At 42.8% G+C, this 27,131-nt stretch overlaps 2 protein-coding genes across 4 annotated transcripts in view; one reads left to right on the forward strand and one right to left on the reverse strand.

Moving 5' to 3' along the window:
- The first annotated feature begins 3,679 nt into the window (after window positions 1–3,679).
- Window positions 3,680–7,929, forward strand: asb12a (ankyrin repeat and SOCS box-containing 12a). Its single transcript, XM_034193630.1, has 2 exons — window positions 3,680–4,486; window positions 7,692–7,929. The coding sequence occupies exons 1-2, from the start codon at window positions 3,724–3,726 to the stop codon at window positions 7,841–7,843; spliced, it is 915 nt and encodes a 304-aa protein (XP_034049521.1). The 5' UTR covers window positions 3,680–3,723; the 3' UTR covers window positions 7,844–7,929.
- Window positions 7,930–8,669: 740 nt separating this feature from the next.
- LOC117530729 (zinc transporter ZIP11-like) overlaps window positions 8,670–27,131 on the reverse strand; it is a 184,936-nt gene continuing 166,474 nt past the window's right edge. For all 3 annotated transcript variants that reach the window (XM_034193628.1, XM_034193629.1, XM_034193627.1), the window contains exons 6-10: window positions 22,802–22,969; window positions 12,614–12,683; window positions 12,003–12,101; window positions 11,737–11,895; window positions 8,670–9,103 (exon numbers count right to left, since the gene is read on the reverse strand). In XM_034193628.1, the coding sequence (XP_034049519.1) occupies window positions 9,025–9,103; window positions 11,737–11,895; window positions 12,003–12,101; window positions 12,614–12,683; window positions 22,802–22,969 (575 nt within the window). In that variant the 3' untranslated portion in view covers window positions 8,670–9,024. The remainder of the gene's footprint in view (window positions 9,104–11,736; window positions 11,896–12,002; window positions 12,102–12,613; window positions 12,684–22,801; window positions 22,970–27,131) is intronic.

Below are 27,131 nucleotides of genomic sequence, written 5' to 3' on the forward strand. Positions count from 1 at the left end.
GGCAGCCAAATGGTTAGTGCACTTGGTTTCAGTGCGGAAGGTTCCTGGTTCAAACCCCACCGCTGCCACATTTGTCCATGTAATGTGGCATTGCATCAGGAAGGGCATCTGGTGTAAAACTTGTGCCAAATCAACATGATGGTCCACCTTGGATTTTCTGTGGCGACCCTGAGTGCAAACAGGGGAGCAGCCGAAGGGTTTTTAAAAAGGATCTTCATCTGAAATAAAAAGACTTTCCAGCAGCCTGTGACCATACGACAGCTGGGCCATGAAAGTCATTAAAAATAAATGAAAACAAAGAAGAAAAAACTACTCAGAAGTAATTAAACAAAGACATGGTATTAAAATCATGATTTTTTTTTTTTTTTTCATTTATCTGACCCAGTTTAAGATAATCAAAGTGTGGACATACTTCATGTTTGTCTCAGGTATTGATCAAAGCTGTGAGTTGGGCCACAGCTGTGAGATTTGGATCCTGGAGTTCTTAAATCTGCGATCCTGAACGGCTCCTCTTTCAGACTAAATGATGAGATGCTCAGCTCTAATGTGGGACACCTTCAGATTTCCACATCAACAGAAAGATTCAACCCATATGGAGAAAATGGAGCTTCTCACCTCCAGATGCGCTGATCAGAACCACAAACAGTCAGCAGCAGAGTCCTGGACCGGGACCCGAAGCAGCGCTCATGTCGTGGATCAAATTATATCCTCCAGAAGATCTCAGTGTGGATCACGCTGCAAACCAAAGTCCTGCTGCTCACGTTTGAATCATCTCAAAGCCGCTGTTATTTCACCCCGGTTCTTTCTGTAACACTGCCCCTCACAAAGTACAAACTCAAACTATTCTGCACTTTTAAATTCATTCAAAGTCACAATGAAAAATCTCAGGCCTGGATTCTGCAGGAACTTCTCTCACAAATGAGATCCGCCCTGACAGAACCCTCAAAAATGGTCACAAACAGTTTTTACACAGAATTACATATGCGTGACATAGGTGGACCTTATTTTGCAAAATCCTTTTCTTGTTGGCCACCGTGAGCATTCAAGACAGGTCCAACCCCCTGCCCGAGACCCACGCAATAACGGGAGACATCCATCCATCCATCTTCTACCGCTTAGTCCAATTAAGGGTCGCGGGGGGCTGGAGCCTATCCCAGCAGTCATAGAGCGCGAGGCGGGGTACACCCAGGACAGGATGCTAGTCTGTCGCAGGGCCACAAACAGACAAACAAACACAGACACACCCACTCACACACCTACGGACAATTTTAAAGATTCCAATCCACCTAACCCGCATGTCTTTGGATGTGGGAGGAAACCGGAGCACCAAGAGGAAACCCACACAAACATGGGGAGAACATGCAAACTCCACACAGAAAGGCCACGGGAATTGAACCCATGACCTTCTCGCTGTGAAGGTCATGGGTTCTAAGCCACCATGCTGCCAATGGGAGACATATGATTTATAATTGTAACTTAACTCTCTTTGTCCTAAATGGTAGAAACTGGTTAACTCCGGTTCTACCTGCACATACCAACAGAGAACAAAGAAAAGTAAGAATAAGAGTGAAAACTAACTACAATCCTAAGTAAAAGAACTACTTTAATACCTGTATAGGTACAGAAAACAAATAAAGAAAAACACAACTGAACACACAAATATATCCAGCACCCCTGTGACCTCCTCCTGCAGACACGCTCAGAGTCCTTCTGAAGGCCTCGCTTACTCGGTCTGTGTGGGGATATCAGACCGAGGTGTTTTTTGCTCTGTCCCGTACAGACCTCACACTGTTAATAATCCTTTAGTCTCACTTCGGGAACCAAAATGGCTACAGGCGAGAGGGCGGGAACTTTTTATCGGCACTGAACATCATATGATCATCGCTACTGAACAGACATCAGTTATGCACAAAAGGTCTTGATGCCTGACTTCATGGTGACTAAAAACTTTGAGTTCTAAGGGGGGTGGAGGGTTGGATATCCTTTTAATTGAACTATTATTGGTATTGCTACTATTACACCTATTTTTTTTAATTTCTCTAATTAAAATAACTTTGTCTCACTTTAGTGGTCTTTCTGTGTGGAGTTTGCATCTTCTCCCCGTTTGTGTGGGTTTCCTCCACGTGCTTCCTCCCACATTTAAAGACATGCAGGTTCGGTGGACAGGAAACTTTACATTGTCCAGGTCTCCCTTGCAAAAAAGATCTTGATCTCAATGGGACTAACCTGGTTAAATAAAGATTAAATTTTCAAAATGTTTTCATGCAGCAGTTTACAGGAGACGTGTTATAGCAGCTTGGGAACGGCAGGGGGCGGTAGAGAAACACGTAAGAAGAAGAAGAAGAAGAAGAAACATTTCAGGTAAAGAACGAGTTGGAAAAACCTGCGAAATTACGATTATTTTTTTAAATAAAGTATGCTTTTATCTGTTTGTTTAAATTAAGTGAAAGATACAGCGAAACTGTTCTTATACGCTAATTTACCTTCAGCTCGTTTCAGCTTAAAAAAAAAAATCACGTAGTTCCTGAATTTTCTCTCCAGAAAATCATCATAAACCTCCACAAATGTTTTTGTTATTTCAGTCACAAAAGCCCCCGAATGTTTTCGGGGATGATAGTAATAAACAGTAAATCTTCGCTTTTGACTGATAAACTGTGTTCTGCAGCCGAAAAAGCCATTAAAGATAAAATAGTTCAGCTTTTAAGTGGAGTTTGGTGTAGCGGCCTCGTGTGGAGCAGAGCTGCACTACAGCCTTATTTTTTTATTTAGTGTTTAAAACGAAGAGAATAAAGTATTTAAAGCAGGGGTGGGCAACCTGTTCCAGAAAGAGCCATGAGGGTGCAGGTTTTCTTTGCAGCCACTGACTCCACCAGGTGATTTTACTGATTAATATCACTTTGAGCAGATGGAATCAGTTAATCAGTGAAATCACCTGGTAGAGTCAGTGGCTACAAAGAAAACCTGCACCCTCATGGCTCTTTCTGGAACAGGTTGCCTACCCCTGATTTAAAGCTTCATTAAAGTTTTCGTTGTTGATTAATATGGTGATTTTTTTTAAAGAAATTATTATAAATGTCAGACCCACAGTCCAAGTCCCTAAAATATTATATAGTGCTGTAAAATAAGAAAACTTTCATATTTGAAAACATGAAACCTGCTTGTAATTTTTCCTAAACTCAACATTTGTGGTTTCAGGTTCTAAATAATAAGTGAACTTTGTTGTCAGTTCAGCTTTATGTCTCACAGTTGAGTCCAACTCAAATGTGTTTTGTCATATTACGAAGATTTGTAGTAATTGTTCCAAAAAATCAGGACTGATGACTCTTGAACTCTGACTGGGGGATTGAGTGTCATCAGACTCAGACATTATTGATGAGTACTCTTCCCTCCTGATGGAAGTTGGGCATGGTACCAGTCTGAGACAGGACCTGCCTTGTCCTAGTCCCCATTTATACCTGGAGACTGGGACAAGGCAGGTCCACTGTCTTGTCTTGAAGTCAGACTTCAGCGTGAAGTCTGCTCAAAGAATTACCTTCAAGTATTTTAACTCTATTAGTGTCAAACGCCAAAACTTCTGTGTGGAGATTTTCTCCTCTGTTGATGATGAATTTGAAGTGGAGGACGATGACTTGTTTTCCAATGTCACAGAAATTGTCTTAGCGAGATGATTGTAACTGCCATTTGTGACATGAATTTGGTTTATTGGTTCTAAGCAGGCTCTACATGCTCCACCTAAAGATCTCTGAAGAAGAGGACGGACATCGTGAAACTGTGCAGCTCAAAGAGGTGGTGCTACAAAACGATGACCGACTCCTGGACGAGATGCTCTGCCAGGAAATCTACAAGAGAGTCATCAACCGTAGAGTTGGCTGGGGCATCCCGAACACGCCGCTCCACATCGCCGCGTCTACAGGCCATCTCAGCTGTCTGCAGGTCCTGCTCGCCCATGGAGCCATAGTCGACTGCGTGGATGCCAAAGCCCAGACGCCTCTTTTCGTCGCTGTTCGAGGGAAATACCTGGACTGTGTCTTAGAGCTCCTCCGAGCGGGCGCTGACCCCAACGGCAGCTTATTCAATGGCTCTTCCCCCATCGTCACCGCCGCCAGAGAGGGCAATGTCAGGATCCTCAAGGAGCTGCTCCTACATGGCGCTGAGGTTAATTCCCGCTCCAAAGTCTCGCTCTGGACCTCCACTGTCCGGGTCTTAAGCGGCCCACTGTACCTTGCTGCCGTTTACGGGCACATGGACTGTTTCAAGCTGCTGCTCCTGTTCGGGGCAGATCCAGATTATAACTGCATGGATGCAAAGTTGTTGGGCAGCATCAGGCAGCCCAAAACGGTGCTGGAGATGTGCCTCAGGCACGGCTGTGGTGTGGAGTACATCCAGCTTCTAATCGACTTCGGCGCCAACGTCTACCTCCCCACGCTGATCATCGAGAAGTCCACGAAGCAGAACGAGGCCGTGGAGTTGCTTCTGCAGGAAAGAGGTGCCGAGTCCGATACAGATACCGATATCAGAGAACAAGAAAAACAAAATTACGATATAGATATATCTGCTGATACACACTGTACCAGCCAAACGTTTGGACACTTTCCCGTTCAGTTGAGTGACCAAGACTTGAAGTGTAACAGTTTAAACATGAATTATTTATTATAAATAACTATAAATACAACCAACGCATGTCACGGTGCCGCCACTCGGCTTGACAGATGTCATGTCATATCATTCAGCATTTGCATAAAACAGACTGCTCAACCTCCCCTGACACTGGACTGTGAGCGCAGGCAGTCGGTGTGATCCTCAGTCAGTCAGGCTGCACGTGAACATGAGCACAGCCTGTGGAAAACTGGGCTCTGGAGTGCAGCTTTTCCACAAAAGCCACACTGATAAATCCGCTCTGCACCTTGTCGATGAAAACGACTTAAACTGCACGTAGAGCAGCCAGCAGACCAAACAGTGTGTTTTGAAAAATAGACAAACGCTGCTTTGCTTTAAATGTGCAGTCAGTCTGTTTCAGATGCTCAGCGTGGACCCTCTTTCTCTTAAAAGGCTTTATTTTATTCTGTGTGTCGTGTTGGAAAGCTGTAGCTCTTACACACCTTGTATGTGTACACACTCTCATGAGACGCCACTAGCTTAGCTTATGACAAGCTAAAAGTGGACGCTCTTGTTTTGGCCGAACAACTTTACACAGTTTCTGGGTATTCTGTGTTAGTGCGCGCCCGTGGGCGACGTGCTTGATGAATTCCTGCACAAAAAGTAGTTCCCAGATAATTGTGATATATTCCTGTGAGATAATGAGTATATCTCATCTAAATCAATTCTAAAATTTACAAGTAATAAAATTATAAAGATAACTGAAGTTTTAAGAGTGGCCGTAATAAATATTTAAGAAACTTAAAGTTTATGAGCAACTTCACCTGTTATTGCTCAAGCACATTGTAAACATTGACACAATGGAGTTTGATGCAGAAGAGTTCAGAAAGATACAATTGGAATGTTTTGATGACCATTTACAGTTGGAGATGAAAGACTTGGTGTTAAAGTCAGAACAAGAAGCTGCACTGAAAGAGACACATTCTGTGTGTTGTTGCTCCAACGAGAGCGACACACTGAGCAGTTTCAATCAATCAATCAATTTTTTTTTTATATAGCGCCAAATCACAACAAACAGTTGCCCCAAGGCGCTTTATATTGTAAGGCAAGGCCATACAATAATGATGTAAAACCCCAACGGTCAAAACGACCCCCTGTGAGCAAGCACTTGGCTACAGTGGGAAGGAAAAACTCCCTTTTAACAGGAAGAAACCTCCAGCAGAACCAGGCTCAGGGAGGGGCAGTCTTCTGCTGGGACTGGTTGGGGCTGAGGGAGAGAACCAGGAAAAAGACATGCTGTGGAGGGGAGCAGAGATCGATCACTAATGATTAAATGCAGAGTGGTGCATACAGAGCAAAAAGAGAAAGAAACAGTGCATCATGGGAACCCCCCAGCAGTCTACGTCTATAGCAGCATAACTAAGGGATGGTTCAGGGTCACCTGTTCCACAGGAGAGGAGCCTGAAAGCTGAAGGCTCTGCCTCCCATTCTACTCTTACAAACCCTAGGAACTACAAGTAAGCCTGCAGTCTGAGAGCGAAGCGCTCTATTGGGGTGATATGGTACTACGAGGTCCCTAAGATAAGATGGGACCTGATTATTCAAAACCTTATAAGTAAGAAAAAGAATTTTAAATTCTATTCTAGAATTAACAGGAAGCCAATGAAGAGAGGCCAATATGGGTGAGATATGCTCTCTCCTTCTAGTCCCCGTCAGCACTCTAGCTGCAGCATTTTGAATTAACTGAAGGCTTTTTAGGGAACTTTTAGGACAACCTGATAATAATGAATTACAATAGTCCAGCCTAGAGGAAATAAATGCATGAATTAGTTTTTCAGCATCACTCTGAGACAAGACCTTTCTGATTTTAGAGATATTGCGTAAATGCAAAAAAGCAGTCCTACATATTTGTTTAATATGCGCTTTGAATGACATATCCTGATCAAAAATGACTCCAAGATTTCTCACAGTATTACTAGAGGTCAGGGTAATGCCATCCAGAGTAAGGATCTGGTTAGACACCATGTTTCTAAGATTTGTGGGGCCAAGAACAATAACTTCAGTTTTATCTGAGTTTAAAAGCAGGAAATTAGAGGTCATCCATGTCTTTATGTCTGTAAGACAATCCTGCAGTTTAGCTAATTGGTGTGTGTCCTCTGGCTTCATGGATAGATAAAGCTGGGTATCATCTGCGTAACAATGAAAATTTAAGCAATACCGTCTAATAATACTGCCTAAGGGAAGCATATATAAAGTGAATAAAATTGGTCCTAGCACAGAACCTTGTGGAACTCCATAATTAACTTTAGTCTGTGAAGAAGATTCCCCATTTACATGAACAAATTGTAATCTATTAGACAAATATGATTCAAACCACCGCAGCGCAGTGCCTTTAATACCTATGGCATGCTCTAATCTCTGTAATAAAATTTTATGGTCAACAGTATCAAAAGCAGCACTGAGGTCTAACAGAACAAGCACAGAGATGAGTCCACTGTCCGAGGCCATAAGAAGATCATTTGTAACCTTCACTAATGCTGTTTCTGTACTATGATGAATTCTAAAACCTGACTGAAACTCTTCAAATAGACCATTCCTCTGCAGATGATCAGTTAGCTGTTTTACAACTACCCTTTCAAGAATTTTTGAGAGAAAGTTTCATGAAAGTAGTCCGGCGAGATCAATCTGTGGCCGCGAGTTATCCCACAATTCCATAATAGAGATGTTGGTCCAGTGAGAGCAGCACTCTGAGCAGGGTGATATGCTAGGGTCTTCTTCAGTTTTTTTTTTTTTTCTGGGGATGCTACAGCGCCGTACACAGCCCTGGCATACGTACTACAACATTAAATGGAGCTTCGAGGCACAGAATTTGCCTCAAATGTTTTTGTAATCAAATTATTTGAGTTACTCAACTAATCGTTTCAGCCTTAGTTTGAATAATTTTTTCTTTCAAACCCAGAATCGGTGGTGAGTTGGCAACTCGACATTTACACCAACTTCACCAAACGTAGCCGCTGAATGAAAATATTTTGAATTCCAGTTTTTTGTTTTTGGACCTAAAATCAGAACCTTTGTGTCGGTCTCTTTCTCTGCAGGAAATCCGAAGGCCTTGACCTCACAGTGCCGCCTCGCTGTCCGACGACACCTTAAAAAGATCAACAAGATTCACTGCATCGAACAACTGGAAATGCCGACGAGGCTCCTCAACTTCCTGCAACACAAACCCGTCCCGGCGAGCGTCCTGTAGCTCCCAATGCGTAGGACTTTTGGACTGTGAAACGCTTCTAGGTTTTGTAAAACTGATTAAGTTTAATTAAATGTGTGAGTAAGTCATGTGGATTTTTTTCTTCGTGCTCACCCTGCAGTCACATGTTGCGTCTCATTTTTTCTTACCGTTACCATGGATACATTTTTTCCATTTTTTACATTATTCCTAAACCTATGGGTTTCAAAAAGGTGTACATTTACAAATTTATCAGCAAGATTTATTGTCAAATTTATTTACTCTGTTTTATGCTTAAAATATTGTTAGCATCCTTTTAAATTCTTTTTAATTTTTTTATTCTTTATTGTGTTTATTTTTTTATTGTGCTTGTTTTATTTTTTAACTGCTTTTAATCTTTTATTTTAAGTTGTTTTTGAATTGTTTGGTTTGAAGCGACTTGAAGTGACGCTGTTGTGAATTGGTGGTTTATAAATTGAATATATTGAAATTAAATTGAAATTTAAATAAAAAATAGTCAACAGAAAAAGAAACTGATACAATCAGCTGTGTAATTCTGCAGATTTGTGTTTTGGTTCTTTGCCGTCTTGATTATTCGACTTCACGTTTCGGCACAAAGTTCAGTTTGACTGGAAAAATAAAAATTATTTTTTGAAAGAGGAGCGCCATGATCTTGATCTGCTGCAGCTTTTAAAACGTTCCGCGTGTGTTCTTCCACCATCACGTTTGCTTCTTCGCTCGTGGGGCCGATTTGTGTTCCACGGATGTTTTTTCCTGCATTTGTCATAAAAACCGTTGCCATCAAACCAATCATCTTAAAGCACAGAGAAAATGTATAATAAAAACAAAGTGAACAACCATGATTTAATTTTAACAATTCCACATTTTTTTCCACAGAAGAATCAAAAACATTCCAGAGCTTCATTATGAAGACAGGAAGTGAGAATTAGCACTTCAAAATAAGATACCTGCTGCTGAAAACAGTGACAGCAGCTCAAACACACCGTCCTGAAATGCAAACACACTGTGGCCGTTCTGTTCAAGTAAAACAAAAAAAAAAAGTCGACTTGTCTTACAAAACCGTTTCAAGTAGCAACGGTTTAGAGTTCAGGAGGAAAACTTCATTTGGTCCCTTTTTTTTTTTTTATTGAGGTTGACATCGTGGCATCACATCTGTTGACATGGCGACAGTTGTCACGGTGCGCTCAGCCCAGCCCAACGTCCAGTGACATCATCACAACAAAGCCCAGGATGGCGGTCCAGGATGCCAGTTTGCCATTTCCACTAGTGACAGCAGAATAAAAAGAGTCACCTGATTGATTGATTGATTTTTTTTCTAACTTTGATATTAAATTATTCATGTACAAACAGAAAGGCTGCTGGGAAATTCCTGGGCTTGATGGGAAAAACAGTGACGCGCTGCTTTTCTACAAAAAACACAAATATTCTCCTGTGGTTCAGTTTAAGTTTACAGTGTGGACGATGTCACCGATCACACACAATATCTTCAAACTAACGATTCAACTTAATGTTGAAAATTTAGGATTATTTTTTTAGATAAAATTTTGCTGCACAGATGCTTTTCTATTTAATTTTTAAACCCAAACTTAAAACTGGCCCTTTTTTTTTGCGACATGACGACGAACACTTGGTTGTTTTTGATCCCTGCTTACTGAGGTGAGTGTTTTTAGTTGTGTTCTGTGAGTGACTTTAATTCCAGCGCTGTGAACGTGTCCCTGCTCCGTCATCATCATCATCACGGTTCAGATTTATTAAAATCTCATTATGATCTCTATCTGTTCTTGTTTGATTTGTTCACTGCAGGTTTCTTACCGTCATCCCTGCGTAAATAAAACAGATTCTGTGGAGACTTTCAAGTCCAGACTTAACTTCTTTCCCTTTCGTATGTCTAGCATATTGGCAGTTTTGTTTTACGCTTTTTACTATTTTTACTTCATTTTATTAGTCAATGGAGCATGCTGCGGCCTCAACTTTATCTAAAATGAATAAACTGTAAATAAATAATAAATAAATAAATTGAATTGAAAATCAAAAGCCACCGATGGGTTTTTCCTGACCACCATTGTCATGTTCTGGATTTGAGATGATTTACGTTGCGATTGTTTTGGGAATAAACAAAATGTCAGAAACATCCTGCAGCTTGTGCACTTTTCTACCTCAACACCAATATTAAAGAGTTCTCTTCGGCTCAGCATAACGACCACATCCCGAGTTTAGTTTCAGTCGGGTCGAGACTAAAGAGGTTATTTTGCTCATAACTGTTTTACAGAGTATACTCCAGTGGCTTTGACCTTTTGACTCCCACATCAACACATTAGGTGGCAGTTGGGGCAGAACAACTAAAGTAAATCACTCACGTGAAATGTTGAGTGAGTGAGTGAGATAAAAGGGCTAAAGGTCAAGACCAAAACTAATGCTACATATGGAGGACTGATGTGAGGTCAGAGGTCGTCTGAGACGGATTAAGTCTGGAGTTATATGATATGTTATATGACATGGAGTTATAGATATGATCATGATGAAGTGGTGTAGAGGATTTTCTTTAAACAACAACAAAAAAAGACCTGAAAGTTCAGCGACAAACTTCCAGAAGGTCCATCTGAGATGCACAACGAGATCTGATCTGTTTGGGTGAAAGAAAATGCACCAAAGACTCTCAAGCCCCTTTCATATTGGTGTATTTGTAGAGCTGCGTATTGCAGCATTGTGCTTCATTTAAATACGCCCGAAATGCACGCATACTCAGCCTTGTTCCGTGTTCGTGGATCTGCTTACAGCTGCATGTGTTTGCTTTTTAATGTGTGTACCTTGCCGCTATTTAAACCCAGTGCCCTCCTGTCAGCTGTGCAGAACATCACTGCACTTGGAGACCAATGGACTGTATCATGAAGTTTTACAGTTTCATTACTGTCATGTATGTAGCCAAAGCTGCTATTTTCTGTATCTGTGGCAGTGCGCTCTGTTCTCTCCTGCACGGTGTGGTGCACGTCACAAACAGAGTCATTTAACATTTTTTTTAAAAATTATTATTATTTTTTGTCTTGGTGGATCACTTTCATTATGTCCAGATGCTGCTGAGTCTGGCTGTGGTAAATAAAGGCTGCTGTGACTCATTAAACTTTTAAAGCTCCGGTTGCTCCGATCAGGTCTGCTAATCGATCAGGGCATTTGATGAGCACACCAACATGCAGCGAGTGCGCTTTTATTTTAAAGTCACAGGATTGATCGGTCCGACCACCGCCCGACTAACCGACCGTTTTTGGATTTCTGAGTTGAGGTTTGAATCCCTGTTCTGCACACACACAGGCACTGTGGGCTGTGTGATCATGTTCTCATGTTCTCCAGCTGATTCCTCTGGATGCAGCACTCAGTTTTTGGTTGTACACAGAAGCATGTGTTGCACAGATTTGCATGCAGCAACACTGTGCTGCACAGACCTGCTTCAAACTGTGTCCAGCGCTCTACGCCAAAGAAAATTAAACATGTTTAATTTCTTCCATCCTATGCGCGTAGCCCTCAACATACTGCTGCGTAGGGAGAAAAAGTCGAAGTAGAGCTGCTAAAAGTGGGTGGAGAGCTGCTCAACTCAGACGATACGCCACAATGAGCAGCTCTATGAATACGCCAATGTCAAAGGGGCTTAAGCTGTCACTGATGTTAAAGGGGGCGACGCGGTCTGAAGAACAGGGGATGGAAACCTTTGATCAGGGTCATTTGGGTTGTTTCTGTTATTATCATTTAAAAAGAGGAAACACAGCTGTTTGACAGTAAATGGCTTCACACAACCACTAACTATGAGGGAAAAAGTTTTTGTGTTATCATTCATATTCTCTGAAAAATGGCCAAAAACAAACTAAATTCTGCCAGTATATGTTTGAGCATGAGTGCATCGTCACCTGACTTGAGCCTCAGGTATGATGTCATCCACCACCACGTAGATCATTGCCCCGGCGGCAAATGCCAACGCGTATGGCAGCAGAGGTTCTGCCAAAACCACAGCGATGGCACCGAGCAACCCTGCAACAGGTTCCACCATCCCGCTGAGCTGGCCGTACCTGAGCGTAAACAAACAAACAAACAAAGAACAGCTCACTGCATTCACCTCAACAAGCTCCTGTAAACATCTGATTTAAAGGGACAACGCAGGCCTTCGTCTTCTTACCAGAACGCGGTCCACGTCGACAGCCCTGAGCCCCGGAGAGGCAGACTCACTGCTAAGCCTTCTGGGAAATTCTGGATACCAATGCCAACGGCCAGATTCCTGAGGAGACACAAGACTTTGTGAAATAACCTCCAAACAGCCCTGATCAGAGCGCAGACCGGAACCACGGCCCAAACATCTGTTCTGCAGCTACCTGCAGTGTCACTAAGCAGCCACCAGATGTCAGCAGTGCAACGTCTCTCCACCAGGCAGCTGGATTCTGATGTTTAAACTCAATCAGTTAGAATAGTTTATTTTTTAAATATGATGCTTAATATCGCCGTTTCTATTTTTGATGTATTTTATGTTATATAATAGTTTTTATGATCAATAGTCACAGTTTTACTGCAGTGAACCTGAACGCATCATCCACATCCTCCTCATCATCACTTTGTTTTAATTACACTCCAAAAACCATAAACATTCATCAGTAACACAAAAAAAAAACAACTACGTACGTCACTGAAATTAAACACTGAATAGTTTGCGATGAAATAAGCAGTTTATTTTTCAGCTGTCAGTGCAGATGTGACGTTTGAGGTGAATATTGATGATGTCCCACGGCAGGTTACCTCGCACTCTCAAAAGTGGCAGATGATGTTTTTCCAACGGCACCAAATCCGACGCCGACAGCCAGTCCCTCTGCAGAGAAACACAACCAGCATCATTCCTGCACGTTCAGACTCTGCAGACACAATTTGCTGCTTTAGAAATCCAGGAACATGTGGATCTGCACCAAAGTGTTTTTGCAGGTGACTCATATTTCCTCACCTTTTTAAATCAAGATGTTTTTATTTTGCATTTGAGTCATTAATAGAAAAAAAAAAGCAGTAGCTGGATTGTGAAGTTTTGTGCACGTAGTTCCAGAATCAGAGAAGAATTAATTCAGTTTGGAGGAAAAATAGTTTCATATTACACCCATTTCTTTAAAAATTCAAAGCCTTTCCTGTCACTCCACAACAACATTTATCATTTTTCAGTGGGACATAAAACGATCGAGAGAAAAGATATTAAACCAAAATCACACTGAAGAAAAAAAAAAACCTGCATTTTTTTCTTCCTAACCAGGTTATTTTTGAACTTTGAGAAACACAAACATGGGATTTTCTCCTTTACTGCACTGATTTATAGAACATAGTTAAAAATTCTATAACAGCACTTTGGGAAAAAACCTGGGGGGGGGGGGGGGGGGGGGGCAATAAATAAAATTAACAAAAATGCAAACTCAAAGTATAACTTCCTTTGGTGGCATTAAGTTTTTTGTGGAGTTTTGATGCACTTTATAGATTTGGTGAAAGAATTAAAGCAACTTTATGATTAGGAGACAACACAGCTGTGATAATTAGAGTTTATTGTACGAGGTGAAAATAACTCACATTTACACTTTTTCCCCCACAACTGTGACCCACGAACACGTCGGGGACAGAAGAACTGATGCCAGGCTGCACCGAGCGCGCCGCACTGCTGCATCCGTCTCCTCACATGTCCTGTTTATTCCGCCTGTCATGCATCATTAACGTGCTTACTGGGCAAACGGAACATGTAAAGGTCAGCGTGTGAGCGCACAGTGATACGTGTGTGATGCTATTCACAGTCATTAGAAATGACAAAGCTTAAAAAAGCTTATTACCGGCGTTTTGACCCAAATGAATAAATCACACGGCTTCATGCAATTAAAAAAACATAATAAAAAAAAATAAATGACCATACATTTAAAGAGTTATGTGAGAAAATCTGGTTTGTAAAACCAAATGTTTCCAAAATCAAATGAATCTGTGTTGCAAAAGGCACAATAATTATATTTGTAGAATACAATTATTCTACAATTAGCAAAGAGTTACAAATAACTCTTTGCTTTGAAAACAGCTTTAAAAGTTTTTGTTAAAACGGGTTCAGAATGAGCCTGAAATATGGCAGTGATGCAACACAGGAATCTGACCCATGACCTGTGCAAACGACAAACCATGTCCCAGTGAGACCCGCTGAGACCGGCTGCCATCAGTGACCGTGTGAGGTCAGCGGTCACCAGCTCTACGTTTACCCGCCACGCCGCGACCGTCCTCATCTGAACTTCAACACATGACAGAATGTGTTTCTTCCAGGAAGATGATCATTTGGGAACGCCGAGCCCAAACTGAAGCTCCGTGGAAAAACCGGTGCACCTGGTGGTCACATTGTAACACAGAGACACAACCCAAAGGTGCATCCAGACATTTTACTGTTGTGATCATCTACGACAAGGTCACTCAAGGTTAAATCAGATGGCACAGCTTGAAATTCGGCATACGACTTCCTGTTCATGCTTATCAGTAACTACTGGTAAGTCATTCACCTCTTATTCAGGAGTTATACGTCAGCTTCCATTGGCCCAAAATTTGACCCTGCACTGAAACTTTAATCTTTGAACCCTAAGCATCAAACGTTAAGGGACTAATCCTTGAGTGGACGGCAACCCTTGTGCAAAATTTAGTTCAAATCCCTCCACAGACCCTCAAGATATTTTGTTAAAAATCTGACAAAAGCACACGGGTTCAGTAAAATAAACCCCAATTCTGTCAATGGGCTAAAAATGTAGTTTGTAGTAGCATCAAAGCTTGTTTTTCTCTTGTAAGAACTGATTTCTTCTCATCTTCTCTCCAGCTTCAGCAGTTTTCACCTGGAAGACATCATCAGTGGCACAGAGAAAGATGAGGTTAAGAGGTTTGACTGTCCTCAGCCTCTGAGCTCAGGAGACGCTTCATCTTCCTACAACACCCAGCAGCATCATTACAGAGGACAAACAGCCGGCACGTCCACACAGGTCTCCTTCACGATCCATCTCTGGAAGTGACTGAAACTCCATCTGCAGCTGAATAAAACATCAGCAGAGGGAGCTGCAGGGTGCACGGGGGGGGCTCCAACATCTCCACATTCAAACACAGACGTGTCACACAAAGTCCTTAGAGCAGGAGGAGACAGACAGCAGAGGGAACAGGTGCAGTCAGCTGCTCACATCGTCTAGATCATTTCAAACGTTTGGATGAGATCAGTCAACATGTTGTCAAAACCTCAAGAAAACTCAACATCTATCTTCATTTGTTAAAACATTCCACTCTGTGTTAACATCTAAGGTTCTCCAAAGCAACTAAACCTTGTGTACCGACTTCAAATCAAGGGGCCTTATCTTGTTGATCTACAGAGCACAGTTTAACCCTACGGGGCAAAGTCTAACTCTATGGAGTACATTCACTAGAAATGATGATGACAAGCAGTTGGTTTTGTCTCTTGCTAGACGTTCCCGGGGCGTGCACGCTAACATCTGTAAGATGTCTGTAAATCACATCACAGGTTTTATCTGGTTACAAATAGAGCATTTTTAGATTTAGAAGTGTTTGTTTCTGACTAATTTTTACAAAATATACAAGAAACAGATTAAGACTTATACAGAAATAAACGGGTTCAGGGACTTTTCCTCCATCTTGGATTACTTGTTTGAGTGAGCAGCCACGTGACGTCAAGCTGTTGATCACTCTGATTGGCTCTCACTGTTTTGCTTGTAGCTAACATGAGCATCGGGGAAAAGGCCATGGTGTGCATTCTGGGCGTGTCCAACCCCCCTTTGGTATTTACACGGTGAATAATCTGGATGTGCATTACTGAAGGAATGTTAAAGCTGATCATGCTGCTCGTGCCCCCCCCCCCCCCCCCCCTCCCCACACAGACATCATCAGACTGAATAAAGTGCAGGGTTTTGTTTAATACAGTCAGACTTGGCGTGATCATAACGGGGCTCATCTGTCACCACAGTGGTAACCATGTTGTTGTTCGGTGTGTTTGTGTCTTAAACTCTCCAGAGAAAATGTGAGCTGGTTCAGTCCAATTTGTGCATCATGTCTGATGCTCTTTAAAGTGAGTCTGACAGCCTGTTGTCACGGCAGCCGCTCGCTTCCATCACCTTTTCCTTTAATCCTCCACCTTCGCTTTTCTGTCTCAGGAAATCTTTGTGGAAATTTACACCCGTTCCCCCTCTGACTTCTTTTAACTTCAGTAACGTGTCGTGTCCATGTTCTTTAGTCATTAGTTTGGAGAAACAAACAAAACAAAAGTCTAACTTCAACAAAGGGTTTGGTTCAGTTTGCTTGTTTACTGGCTGAATAATTCAAAAGGCTTCAAAAGTGTGAGGAGGCACAACTGCAGGAGTCATAAAAACAAAAAAGAGTCAAGTTAAAGTTTTCTGAGTATAATCACTCTTCAGGTTTATGTCACACAATCAGACTGACACTCACCGGTGTTCTGATTTTTTGTCTTATATTCAGTGGTGGGCACAGCAAACCAAAAAGTTAGTTTCATTAACAGATAATCAGCTAACTGAAACGTTATCTTTTATAAAGCTAAAGTGATAAACCACCCAAAAAATGATCAGAAGCTACAGCTAATCGATAACCAATAACGTTCAGTATTGTCTCCGGTACACTTGCAACAAGGTGAATCCGCAAATATAGCCAAACTTTGAAAATACCCATTTTAACGCGGATGTGTGGAGATCTCTCAGAGCGACTGTTTTGACCCTGTTTTCCAGCTAAATGAAGATTGTATATGTCCCTCACCCTCTTACAGGGATTTAAAACGTTTATTCACTCCAGACAGGTCAGAGCTGTAATCATCACACCCTGGTACTGTATGCATGCAACACCCTCAGATCAAACAGTGCTACACGGATCTAAATGTTTATTCTTTCCAGATGGTTTTTGCACTTATTCAAAGGTCACTTTATACAGAGAGCTCGCGTGGTAACATGTCAAAACTCGGGGTTGCTTTATACGCGTCGAAAATATACCCCAGACAGGCTCCTGACTCAAAACTCACTACCTCAGCCAGGTGGTCGAGCGGCAGAGGCGATTTTACACGATTTACGTATAATTTTACTTTCTTAGGCGCTGCCCCATCGTTAGAGACCGTTGTAATATTTCCCGGAGTTTCGGCTATGCAGCGCAAAGTTAAAACACGTCGGGCCATCGCGATTTGAAAAGCCAGATATTCCCCCTCAGCACCAGCTTTAAAGGGAGATGCACACACGCACGTGCGCGCGCACACATCACCTGCAATGAGCGTTTCTGTCAGAACTGTTTTTTAAAGGGTTAATCCCACAGGGCTCCCAGACTAAACATTTGTTTAATGAATTAAATAATTACATTTTATAAGTCTTTATTTTATATATAATATTATAGCGTCAGACTCATGGAAGGGGTGAACCCCAGTCGATGCAAATTAGGGTTTTCATCCAAACCTGTTTTCATAGAAGGAAGTCAGCATTAGGGGAGGGGTGACCCCAGTCGATACAAACTGGGCAGACACGCCCATCCGTGCTCAGACTAGCATTCAATGCAAATTAGGCTGATATGACACCTGTGTGAACTAATTATAGATGGGCAGGACTCCGGAGGTGAGCTCACGCTGATTGGCTGTGACATCATAGGGGGTGGGGTTAGGGCGGGCTCACGTTGATTGGCTGTGACACGTCATGGGGCGGGATTAGGGGCGGGGTTAGGGGCAGGGCTTAGTGACAGTTGATTTTGATTGGCTGCCATGTCATCCAAACTTTTGACAGGAGGTGGGGTAGTATTCTCTCTTGTGTGGATGGTTGTGGCGACGGCTGTATGAAGAGTTTGAGGCGGCTCTGATTTTTCACGAGCGCCATGTAATTCCTCCTTCGTGCACCAGTCAGCTTCATTCGTGTTATGTGTGAAGGGGCCTTTAAACTTTAAATTAACTGCAAACTTGTTATCTTCTGAACTGCAAATAAACTAAGACACAGTTGTGAAGCCAATTGTCCAAATACTTATTTACTCAGAAACCAACCAAAGATGGAGTAAATCTGGACATAAACATACTCAAACTAATGCCGAGAGTCTCCACTGAAACTGGACTTCGATTCATTTTAAACCTGTCCTGGTAGCACCCAAAGCCACAGTGATGAAGCTCCAGTCCAATTACTTATGGATATCACAAATCACGCGTCTGCTGCTGAAACTCACAGTGGAGTCCACTGATTTTTAGCCTCCTGGATCCTTTTCCCTCCTCGTCTATAACTGTGTTGTGAAATACGACAGATATGTTCCAGGACCCTTCATACATTATTCAGCACTGCACTGTCACAACGCTAACGAGCTAATTAGACTAACAACCTGTCAGTCAAGCATCTGTGCCTGGAACGCCTGAAGCGGTGAAGGAGGATGTTAAATTAAGCAAATATCAACGTGTGAGTAATTCACTCCTGACCGTGACCTTTCTGTTTTATCACTCATTTGCTTACAGATGTGACAAACGCCTGCACGGGTTTTACTGCTTCAGTCTCATTTATTTATTTATTTATTTTACTAATTATGCTCCATTTGTCTGTCCGTCCAGATCTCAGTGACGGCTTTGCAGATTTTCTCCAACTTTAGTATGATGGCGCCTGAACGTGAGCTGGATCGATGGCGCTCCATCCGTTTAATGGAGACGTAACTGGATTCTCACCTCGATGTCCAACATGTTCTAAGTATTTGGTGTATTTTCTTATTTAATGTGACATTTGTACGTATGCACGCTGTGATGTGCACCATAACACAAACATCTTCATTTCATGGCCGCAAATGATGACAGAGTACGCACACATAACAGCCAACTGCGCTGACTGAAGCCTTTAAATATCAATTCATAATGTGATATGGATACACAGTCCTGCGCCACCCAGCAGGTGGCAGCGTTCACCAGGGGGCAGCACACCACATGACATGTTCAAAACACAGATGTCTTGAAGCAGCGTTTCAACTCAGCCTTCAATAATTTGCAGAAATGTTGAATATACGAGGTCTGTTAGAAAAGTATCCGACCTTTTTATTTTTTTCAAAAACCATATGGATTTGAATCATGTGCGCTTGCATCAGCCAAGCTTGAACCTTCATGCGCATGTGTGAGTTTTTTCACGCCTGTCAGTTGCGTCATTCGCCTGTGAGCAGGCTTTGTGTGAGCACTGGTCCATCCCCCTCGTCGGATTTTTATTGCAAATAAAATGTCTGAACGATATGGAGCTTTGCTGCATCAATTTTTTTCCAGCAACTGTGAGAGACCTCCAGGTGGACACCATTCGGAAAATTCAGATGGCTTTCAGGGACGATTTTATGGGGATTACACAGATTAAGGAGTGCTCCAGCCGGTTTAAAGACTGCCCACAGCTGCTGAGAGCGCGCCGTGCTCCGAGCGCCGATCGACAGGCTGAAACAACCAGATTATTTCCAACGTGAAGGCTTTGTTGATCCGGGACGTCATCTGACTTCCACAGAAATGGCAGAAGACGTGGACATCAGCACTTTTTTGGCACATTCCACTGTTACAGGAGTTTTTTTCATGGAAAGAAAAGCAGAGGGATGCGCCACCGTGCCGCGAATGGTGCAGCACAAAACCACCTCCGTGTTGGTCTCACAGGACAGCTTTCAGATGGCTTTCAGACGGCTTTTCAGTCGTGTGACTATCCGAGAAATTGTGCATGAGCTGGACATGCCCCAACATGTCCTGTGAGGCTTCATCACGGCGTTGCTTTGCGCCATGCAGACCAACACGGAGGTGGTTTTGTGCCGCGCCATGAACGGTTCCATGGCGCATCCCTCCACTCCTCTTTCCATGAAAAAAACTCCTGTAACAGTGGAATGTGCCGAAAAAGTGCTGATGTCCACGTCTCCTGCCATTGTTGTGTAAGTCAGACGACGTCCCGGATCAACAAAGCCTTCACGTTGGAAATGATCTGGTTGTTTCAGCCTGTCGATCGGCGCTCGGAGCGCGGCACGCTCTCAGACGCTGTGGGCTGTCTTTAAACCGTCTGGATCACTCCTTAATCTGTGTAATCCCCATAAAATCATCCCTGAAAGCCATCTGAATTTTCCGAATGGTGTCCACCTGGAGGTCTCTCACAGTTTCTGGAAAAATTTGATGCAGCAAAGCTCCAAATCGTTCAGACATTTATTCACAATAAAAATCAGACGAGAGGGGTGGACCACTGCTCACAGGCGAATGACGCAACCGACAGGCGTGAAAAAACTCACGCATGCGCACGAAGGTTCAAGCTTGTCTGATGTAATCACACGTGATTCAAATCAATATGGTTTTTGAAAAAAATAAAAAGGTTGGATACTTTTCTAACAGACCTCGTATTTGGCAACATCCACCTCTTCTGTCCTTTAACTCTGGTTTTATTTTTTCATGCTTGCTCGCTCGTTTGCCATCCAGCCTGTGCGTTGTTACCAGTGCAGGGAAAATCCTGTAAATTTTGATGTGGACATTTACTGCCCCCTACTGGCTGTGTGAAGACCATCACTTTAAGCAGCCCGTACTGGTAATTCCCAGTTGGACATATCACATTTAAGTTTTGGGTTGTCAAAAAAAAGAACAAAAAAACATTTTGACTTCATTGTATTTTCAGAAACTATTAAATTTATTGTTCTAAATTCTGTTTCATGCTGATTAAATGCAGAAACACAGACGGCCCCCTGAGCAGACTGTTGATCAATGGATCAGTTATTGATCTCTCCACATCCAAGCATCGTGGTCATATTTAATGAAAAGACACTGAATAATTCCCCATCAGACTCGACTGATTTCTACGTAAACAGCAACATTATTTTCATAAATTGTTGGCAGGAGATGAATTCAGGAGATGCAGCGCGTCGGAGGGAAATTCATACCGATGACTTTGTTACCACGGAAAATGTCAACTTTATAACCTGATGCGAGAGGTGAGTTTATTAATGCTTCTGACTACCACATGTCTGGAAATTCTCATTACTAAAAAAAAGGACATACAAACTGAGTTACTGTGCAGACAGACGGCCTGTCAATCAAACTGCTGTTGTTCAGTCTGAGCTCCAAAAAAAAAAAAAAACAAAAAACCCTGAAACCTCCAGCTCATTCAGCAGGGGTTCAAATCCTTTCAGGCTTTCAGGTTGGTGCCATCGATCTGCTCTGGATGTGCACTGACAGCTCACACGCCACCTTTTCAGGGCGTTTCCATCAGTTGAGTCCGAGTGAAGGAAACAGGAGTCGGCCTGACACATTTAGCTGTAGCTGGTCTGAACGTGGTCCCTTTAAGATCTCTTTATTACAATTATTATTTTTGCCCAACAAAAGGTGTTTTTTTTATGATCTGACATAGTTAAATGTGCACATGTTGGTCAGTTACCAGATCAGGTGCAGCAGCTTATGGAGCAATTATGTACAACTGAGATCTGGTTTGTCAGTATTTCTCCATGGTTTCTACTATAGGCCCCGCCCCCTTACAACACCAATGCAAAATATCAATTTACTTTAAGGCCAAATAAGTCAGCAGAACACAAAACAAATTCAGGGAATTACTGGTTGTTCCCTCATAATAAATTAAAGCCGTATCTCCCATACAGCAGCGAATGCTGAAGTGAATTCTGGGTTTTGTCAGGGTCCATAAAAGGTTGAAAAATAGTTTACAAAACACTTTTTAGGGCCACAAAGTATTTCCTGTTGCCAATAAATTTTGAACAGGTTCTTTTTTTTTCGGGATATTCTACTATGATCACACACGATCTAAAAAAGTGCAAAAACAGTATAAAATGGTTTAATCCGTCTCGGCTGGCTTATAAAGCGCATACCTGGCAACCCGCCCAAAAACAACAGAAAGGAGCCGTTTGACAGCTTCGGGGCAGGAAGATGAATCCACTTGATGGATCACATGATGGATGCGTGCCACAGGTATTTTCCATGACGTGCACTTCCTGAACGGGATCCAGTGGGGGTGCACGCACGGCACAAGCCGGACATGCCGGCAGACTTTGACGTGGCGAATATCCCTCAAACGCAGTCTAGCCAGCCGTCACACTGCACTGCGACCTCCCCGCAAGCTCTGGTCAGCTCCACCGCACCTCGACTGTGGTGTCGTGTGCACTACACTCGAGCTGACCACGCAAATGGGCTCAACTGTTTTAAGTGCACAGTGACTGCTGTTGGAGGTTTCTGACTGCGTCAACTTTGGCCGAGTGGGTCGAATGGGCATTTGCCCCACTCGGTCTGCAGTGTGAAGTCTGACTCCACTGAGATATTCGGCCGGAATTTGACGTGGCCGAACTCTTCAGGCGGCCCCTCGACCGCAGTCCAGATGGCCCGACTTGCAGTACAAATGTTGTGACTTCAGTGGAATGGCGGTAAGACTCTGCATCTCGACCGTCATTCGTTTGGGTTTCCTACATGAGCGCAACACGAATGTGCTGTGGATGAACGGATGTGCCAACTGCTGTGAGATAACGGTACGAGGTGTTTGGGTGCAGTTTGAATTTGCACAACTGCCATTCTGCCTCATTCATGCTCTGTGTGAAGATAGGGCCCTCGGTTATTTTAATGAAGTCCTCAGGATTGAGTCGTGTTCAGTGTCGTACCACCTGCACCAGTCCCACAGCAAATTACATTGTTCATAAAATCTGTTTTTTGATTCCAGCATATTTACCGACTGAGTCTGCCTCAGCTTTAAACAAACAAACAAACAAACAAACAAACAAACAAACAAACATTTTAATGGCCTCCTCAGTCTTTGTCAGACAATCTGAGATGAAATTAGAGCAGGAACATCAGTTACTGTGACTCAGTGTCTGCAGGAGGAGGCTCAGAAACCAGAAGGTCAGTGGATCAATACCCGCCTGCCTCTGAGAGTTCCGGTGTGAAATGCTTCAAGCTGTCAGGACGCTACATTATTCTGATCATTTTCATTGACTGGTCTTCCTCACCTGGGATGTTGTGGACGGTGATGGCGAGGATGAGGAGGAGGATTCGCCTCCAGCTGCTCCTTTTCTGCTCCATAGCTTCATGAGGTCTAATCGCTGATTCCTGACTTTCTGCAGAGCCTGAAGGAGGCGCTCTTCTCCTCTGGTAGACTTCTCCATTCTCTATCTTATCTGCATGAAGAAAGAATGAAGAGCTCGTGTTTATGTGATGAGACTCTTGGCTCCAACAATCGAGCTGATTAAGTCTGTTTGAAAAGGATAATGACACAAACAAAAGCCTCAATTGTGTCTGGGGAAACGTCGCGTACAATCACCTGAGTTTTTGAAAATCTCCATAAAAACATCACCCAGTGAATAATTACAGAGAAGACATGGCCGCGTGGACCTTCTGGGACAGGGATGGAGTGTTTGTATCAGCAGCCTGGGTGTCAGAGCCGCGTTTCTCATCAAAAATCAAAACTATTTCCAGTTTTCTCCTAAAATCAATTCAAATGTCAACACTGCAGTCGCTGTTAACGTCATGAGAACGGAGCTAATGGCTGAAGACAATCTGATTAGTGGAAGCCCTCTGGTGAAGGTTGTCCAGATAAAATTACATTTGCATGACAGAACAGTAAAATAACACGAGAAAAACCATCGCACACGTGGAAACGTGCACATTCAGCCCCGCGGCATGATGGAAACAGCTGACAACACCAGAGTGACAACCAATAATCATCAATAACCAATGACCCCATTAAATATGGTTGGGGGGGGGGCAATGTTATTCATCAGCACAACAAAGAGGAAAGAGGTGGGGCCCTATCTGTCTGGTCTGTCTACAGTGATAAAATTTTAATTAAACTTGGTGGACAAACTCTGTGGGCAGTCCTTGTGCAACAAAGGTCATAGGTTAAAGGTTAAGCTCAAATCAGAGGTCATCATCTACAGTTTGTGGCAATATCTTTAAAATCTAAAGAGTAAATGGACTGCATTTATAAAGCATTTTTCCATCTGCATCAGACACTCAAAGCGCTTTACAATAATGCCTCACATTCACCCCAATGTCAGGCTGCTGCCACGTAAGGTGCTCACTACACACCGAAAGCAACCAGGGGATTAAGGACCTTGCCCAAAGGGCCCTTAGTGATTTTCCAGTCAGGCTGGGATTTGAACAGAGGATCCTCTGATCTCAAGTCCAACGCTTAACCACACTTAACCATCTCCCCTAAAGAGCAATTTCAGTCAAACCTGGTGGATATACTGAGTGGACCTCCTGTCCATACACAGGTCCTGTGTCTGAGGACAAGGTCAAATCTGAAATAAGAGAATAAATCACACTGTAAAATATGGAAACATAGAATTCTGCTCTTCTGGGCAGTAATTTATGTCAAACGTCTGATATCAATGAAGACAAAGCCAAAAAATGACCTGGTGGAGGTGAGACTCTGCAATCCTCTGGATGCCTCCTTGTTGTTGTTGTGTTCAATCTAATGTTCAAACCTATTTATATCCTAGTTTTATACGATATATGAACATGACATTTAGTTTCAGATAATATCTTTGGATAGTTGCATTTTCATTGTCATTCAGTTTATTTTACCATCGCTCTCAAAGAAAAACACCAGCAGCCTCCGTGTGACCTCAGCAGGTTGAGTCTCGACTCTTTGTCCAAATAATGCTGAGACCATCTTGTCCCTTGCAACTCTGAAGAGGAGAGGCTGCTTGACAGTGGAATGGAAGGCTGGAACTCAGGCTGGGCAGCGACATCGAGTGACGCCGCCTAGCCCGCGTGGCAGCTCGTTCCCAGCTCGGTAGAAACTGTAAAGAGTGACTTTAATCACTTAAAACAGAGTACGTGGCGTTTGGAACATTTTATGATGCCATTTCTTTAAAAAAGACAACATACTGATGTCAAGAGAAAGCTTTCATTCTCAAAGTGAGACCAAGCAGAACATTTTATGACGCTGCCACACCGATATAAATCCAAGAAACGCAGAAGGTGGCCTCCAAGCTAAAACATAACTCCTTCTACTCCATGATGTCACTTCTGGTCCGTCACCGGAATTCAACAGCAGAAATGATGACTTGGAGGTCCAATCAGCTTTTGTTTAGAGTGTGAAAAATATACATCAAATATCAAATATCCTACCATGAATAAAAAACAAAAAGGCAAAGCCTTTAATATAATATGTGGGAAAACTACTTGAATTTGCACTTGTTTTAACAGTATTTTTTCCCCTCCTGAAATGTCTGGTTTGGCACAAAACACGGACAACAATGGCACCAAAATTCAGCAATAACCAGCATCAAGGAAGTAATGTTTTCAGTGCTGCTGGTCTGTTTTTAACAGGATTACAACAACAACTGAAATGATTTTTAAAAAACTGGTGTATGGGTCTATGAAGAAACTATTTCATCTACTTCATTTGGGAACAAGAGCAATCAGATATTTCTGATGTCCGCCAATCCGGATCCGGATCACCTCCAAAATTCAGTCGAGTCTTCTATGGTTTATCTATAAGTGGTGCAAATTTGGTAAGAATCTATGAAGTAGTTTTGATGTAATCCTTCAAAGCCTATATAAGAGGAAATCTTGATCCAGAATCCAAACCCAGAACTGGATCCGGATTACACCAGATTTAATGGATTCTTTCATGGCCTCATATGTATCTGTGGTGAAAATTTTCTCAAAATCTGTCTAGTAGTTTAGATGTAATCCTGCCAATTTTATTACGTCCTTGTGGACAAAATGAATCTCATTAAGGGGCAGATCCAGGATTTTTTCTTTTTGTCTGTATCCAACCTCCCAAACAATCTTCATGCAAAATTACAGAAAAAGTAACTGAAGAGTGCAGGGATAATGTTTGTGGTTGACCTCATCAGGAATGATCTTATACCCCCGTCACACATACGCTGACTGAGGCTGAATGGCATCAGAATAACACATCCAGCCACAGTCAGGAAGTGCTGAGGTGTGGTCTGCAGACAGACAGACAGACAGTCTCAGAGCAGTCTACATAGTTGGCCCCATTCACTCCGCTGTCCCGAGTGTGTTGCACAGTTCAAAACACTCTTGGTGCTGTCAAGATGGAACACACATCTGTCGGCAGCCTATGTGCAGTTTGTGTGCCATCTGATCACAGTCTACATATTCTGACAGCCTCATAACAGCATTTGAAATGATCTGATAGCAGCTGATTGAGCTCTGAGATTGATCGGTCACAGCAAAGCCTGCCGACATGTTGTTGCCACAGATGTCCACCTCCACTGGACCCCGGCCAGGGAGGGCAAAGGAAATGTTGATATGTAATAAATGTATGTGGCACGCAATCATCATGTGCAGTGGGTGTGAACAGCATGCAATCAAACTAAAAGTACCATGTGCCACCGCGTAGCGCTCGCCGCTGTAGATGTGAAGAGGCTGTTATATCCATAGTAGACCTTACAGTACAGCTATTTGTCCACTCCTTCCCAAGGGCGACATAAATAATATGAAATATTGTGCCCATCATATGTGTGACACCACGGGGAGCTGCACCTCTCCATGGTCTCATGCACAGCAATGCATCTTAGCACATGTCAGAGCTGAACGGATCTCACCGCTGTAATAAATCAATCAATCAATCAATCAATTTTTTTTTATATAGCGCCAAATCACAACAAACAGTTGCCCCAAGGCGCTTTATATTGTAAGGCAAGGCCATACAATAATTATGTAAAACCCTAACGGTCAAAACGACCCCCTGTGAGCAAACACTTGGCGACAGTGGGAAGGAAAAACTCCCTTTTAACAGGAAGAAACCTCCAGCAGAACCAGGCTCAGGGAGGGGCAGTCTTCTGCTGGGACTGGTTGGGGCTGAGGGAGAGAACCAGGAAAAAGACATGCTGTGGAGGGGAGCAGAGATTGATCACTAATGATTAAAAGCAGAGTGGTGCATACAGAGCAAAAAGAGAAAGAAACAGTGCATCATGGGAACCCCCCAGCAGTCTACGTCTATAGCAGCATAACTAAGGGATGGTTCAGGGTCACCCGATCCAGCCCTAACTATAAGCTTTAGCAAAAAGGAAAGTTTTAAGACTAATCTTAAAAGTAGAGAGGGTGTCTGTCTCCCTGATCTGAATTGGGAGCTGGTTCCACAGGAGAGGAGCCTGAAAGCTGAAGGCTCTGCCTCCCATTCTACTCTTACAAACCCTAGGAACTACAAGTAAGCCTGCAGTCTGAGAGCGAAGCGCTCTATTGGGGTGATATGGTACTATGAGGTCCCTAAGATAAGATGGGACCTGATTATTCAAAACCTTATAAGTAAGAATAAGAATTTTAAATTCTATTCTAGAATTAACAGGAAGCCAA

This window comes from Thalassophryne amazonica, chromosome 18, assembly GCF_902500255.1.
Source record: "Thalassophryne amazonica chromosome 18, fThaAma1.1, whole genome shotgun sequence".
NCBI classification, from domain to species: domain Eukaryota; kingdom Metazoa; phylum Chordata; class Actinopteri; order Batrachoidiformes; family Batrachoididae; genus Thalassophryne; species Thalassophryne amazonica.

What these genes read in the sequence shown, in the direction of transcription:
- asb12a (XM_034193630.1), top strand. Translation starts at nt 3,724, where the DNA reads ATGCTCCACCTAAAGATCTCTGAAGAAGAGGACGGACATCGTGAAACT. An exon ending in GTTGCTTCTGCAGGAAAGAG is followed by an intron (nt 4,487 to 7,691) that starts GTGCCGAGTCCG and finishes CTTTCTCTGCAG; the next exon opens with GAAATCCGAAGGCCTTGACC.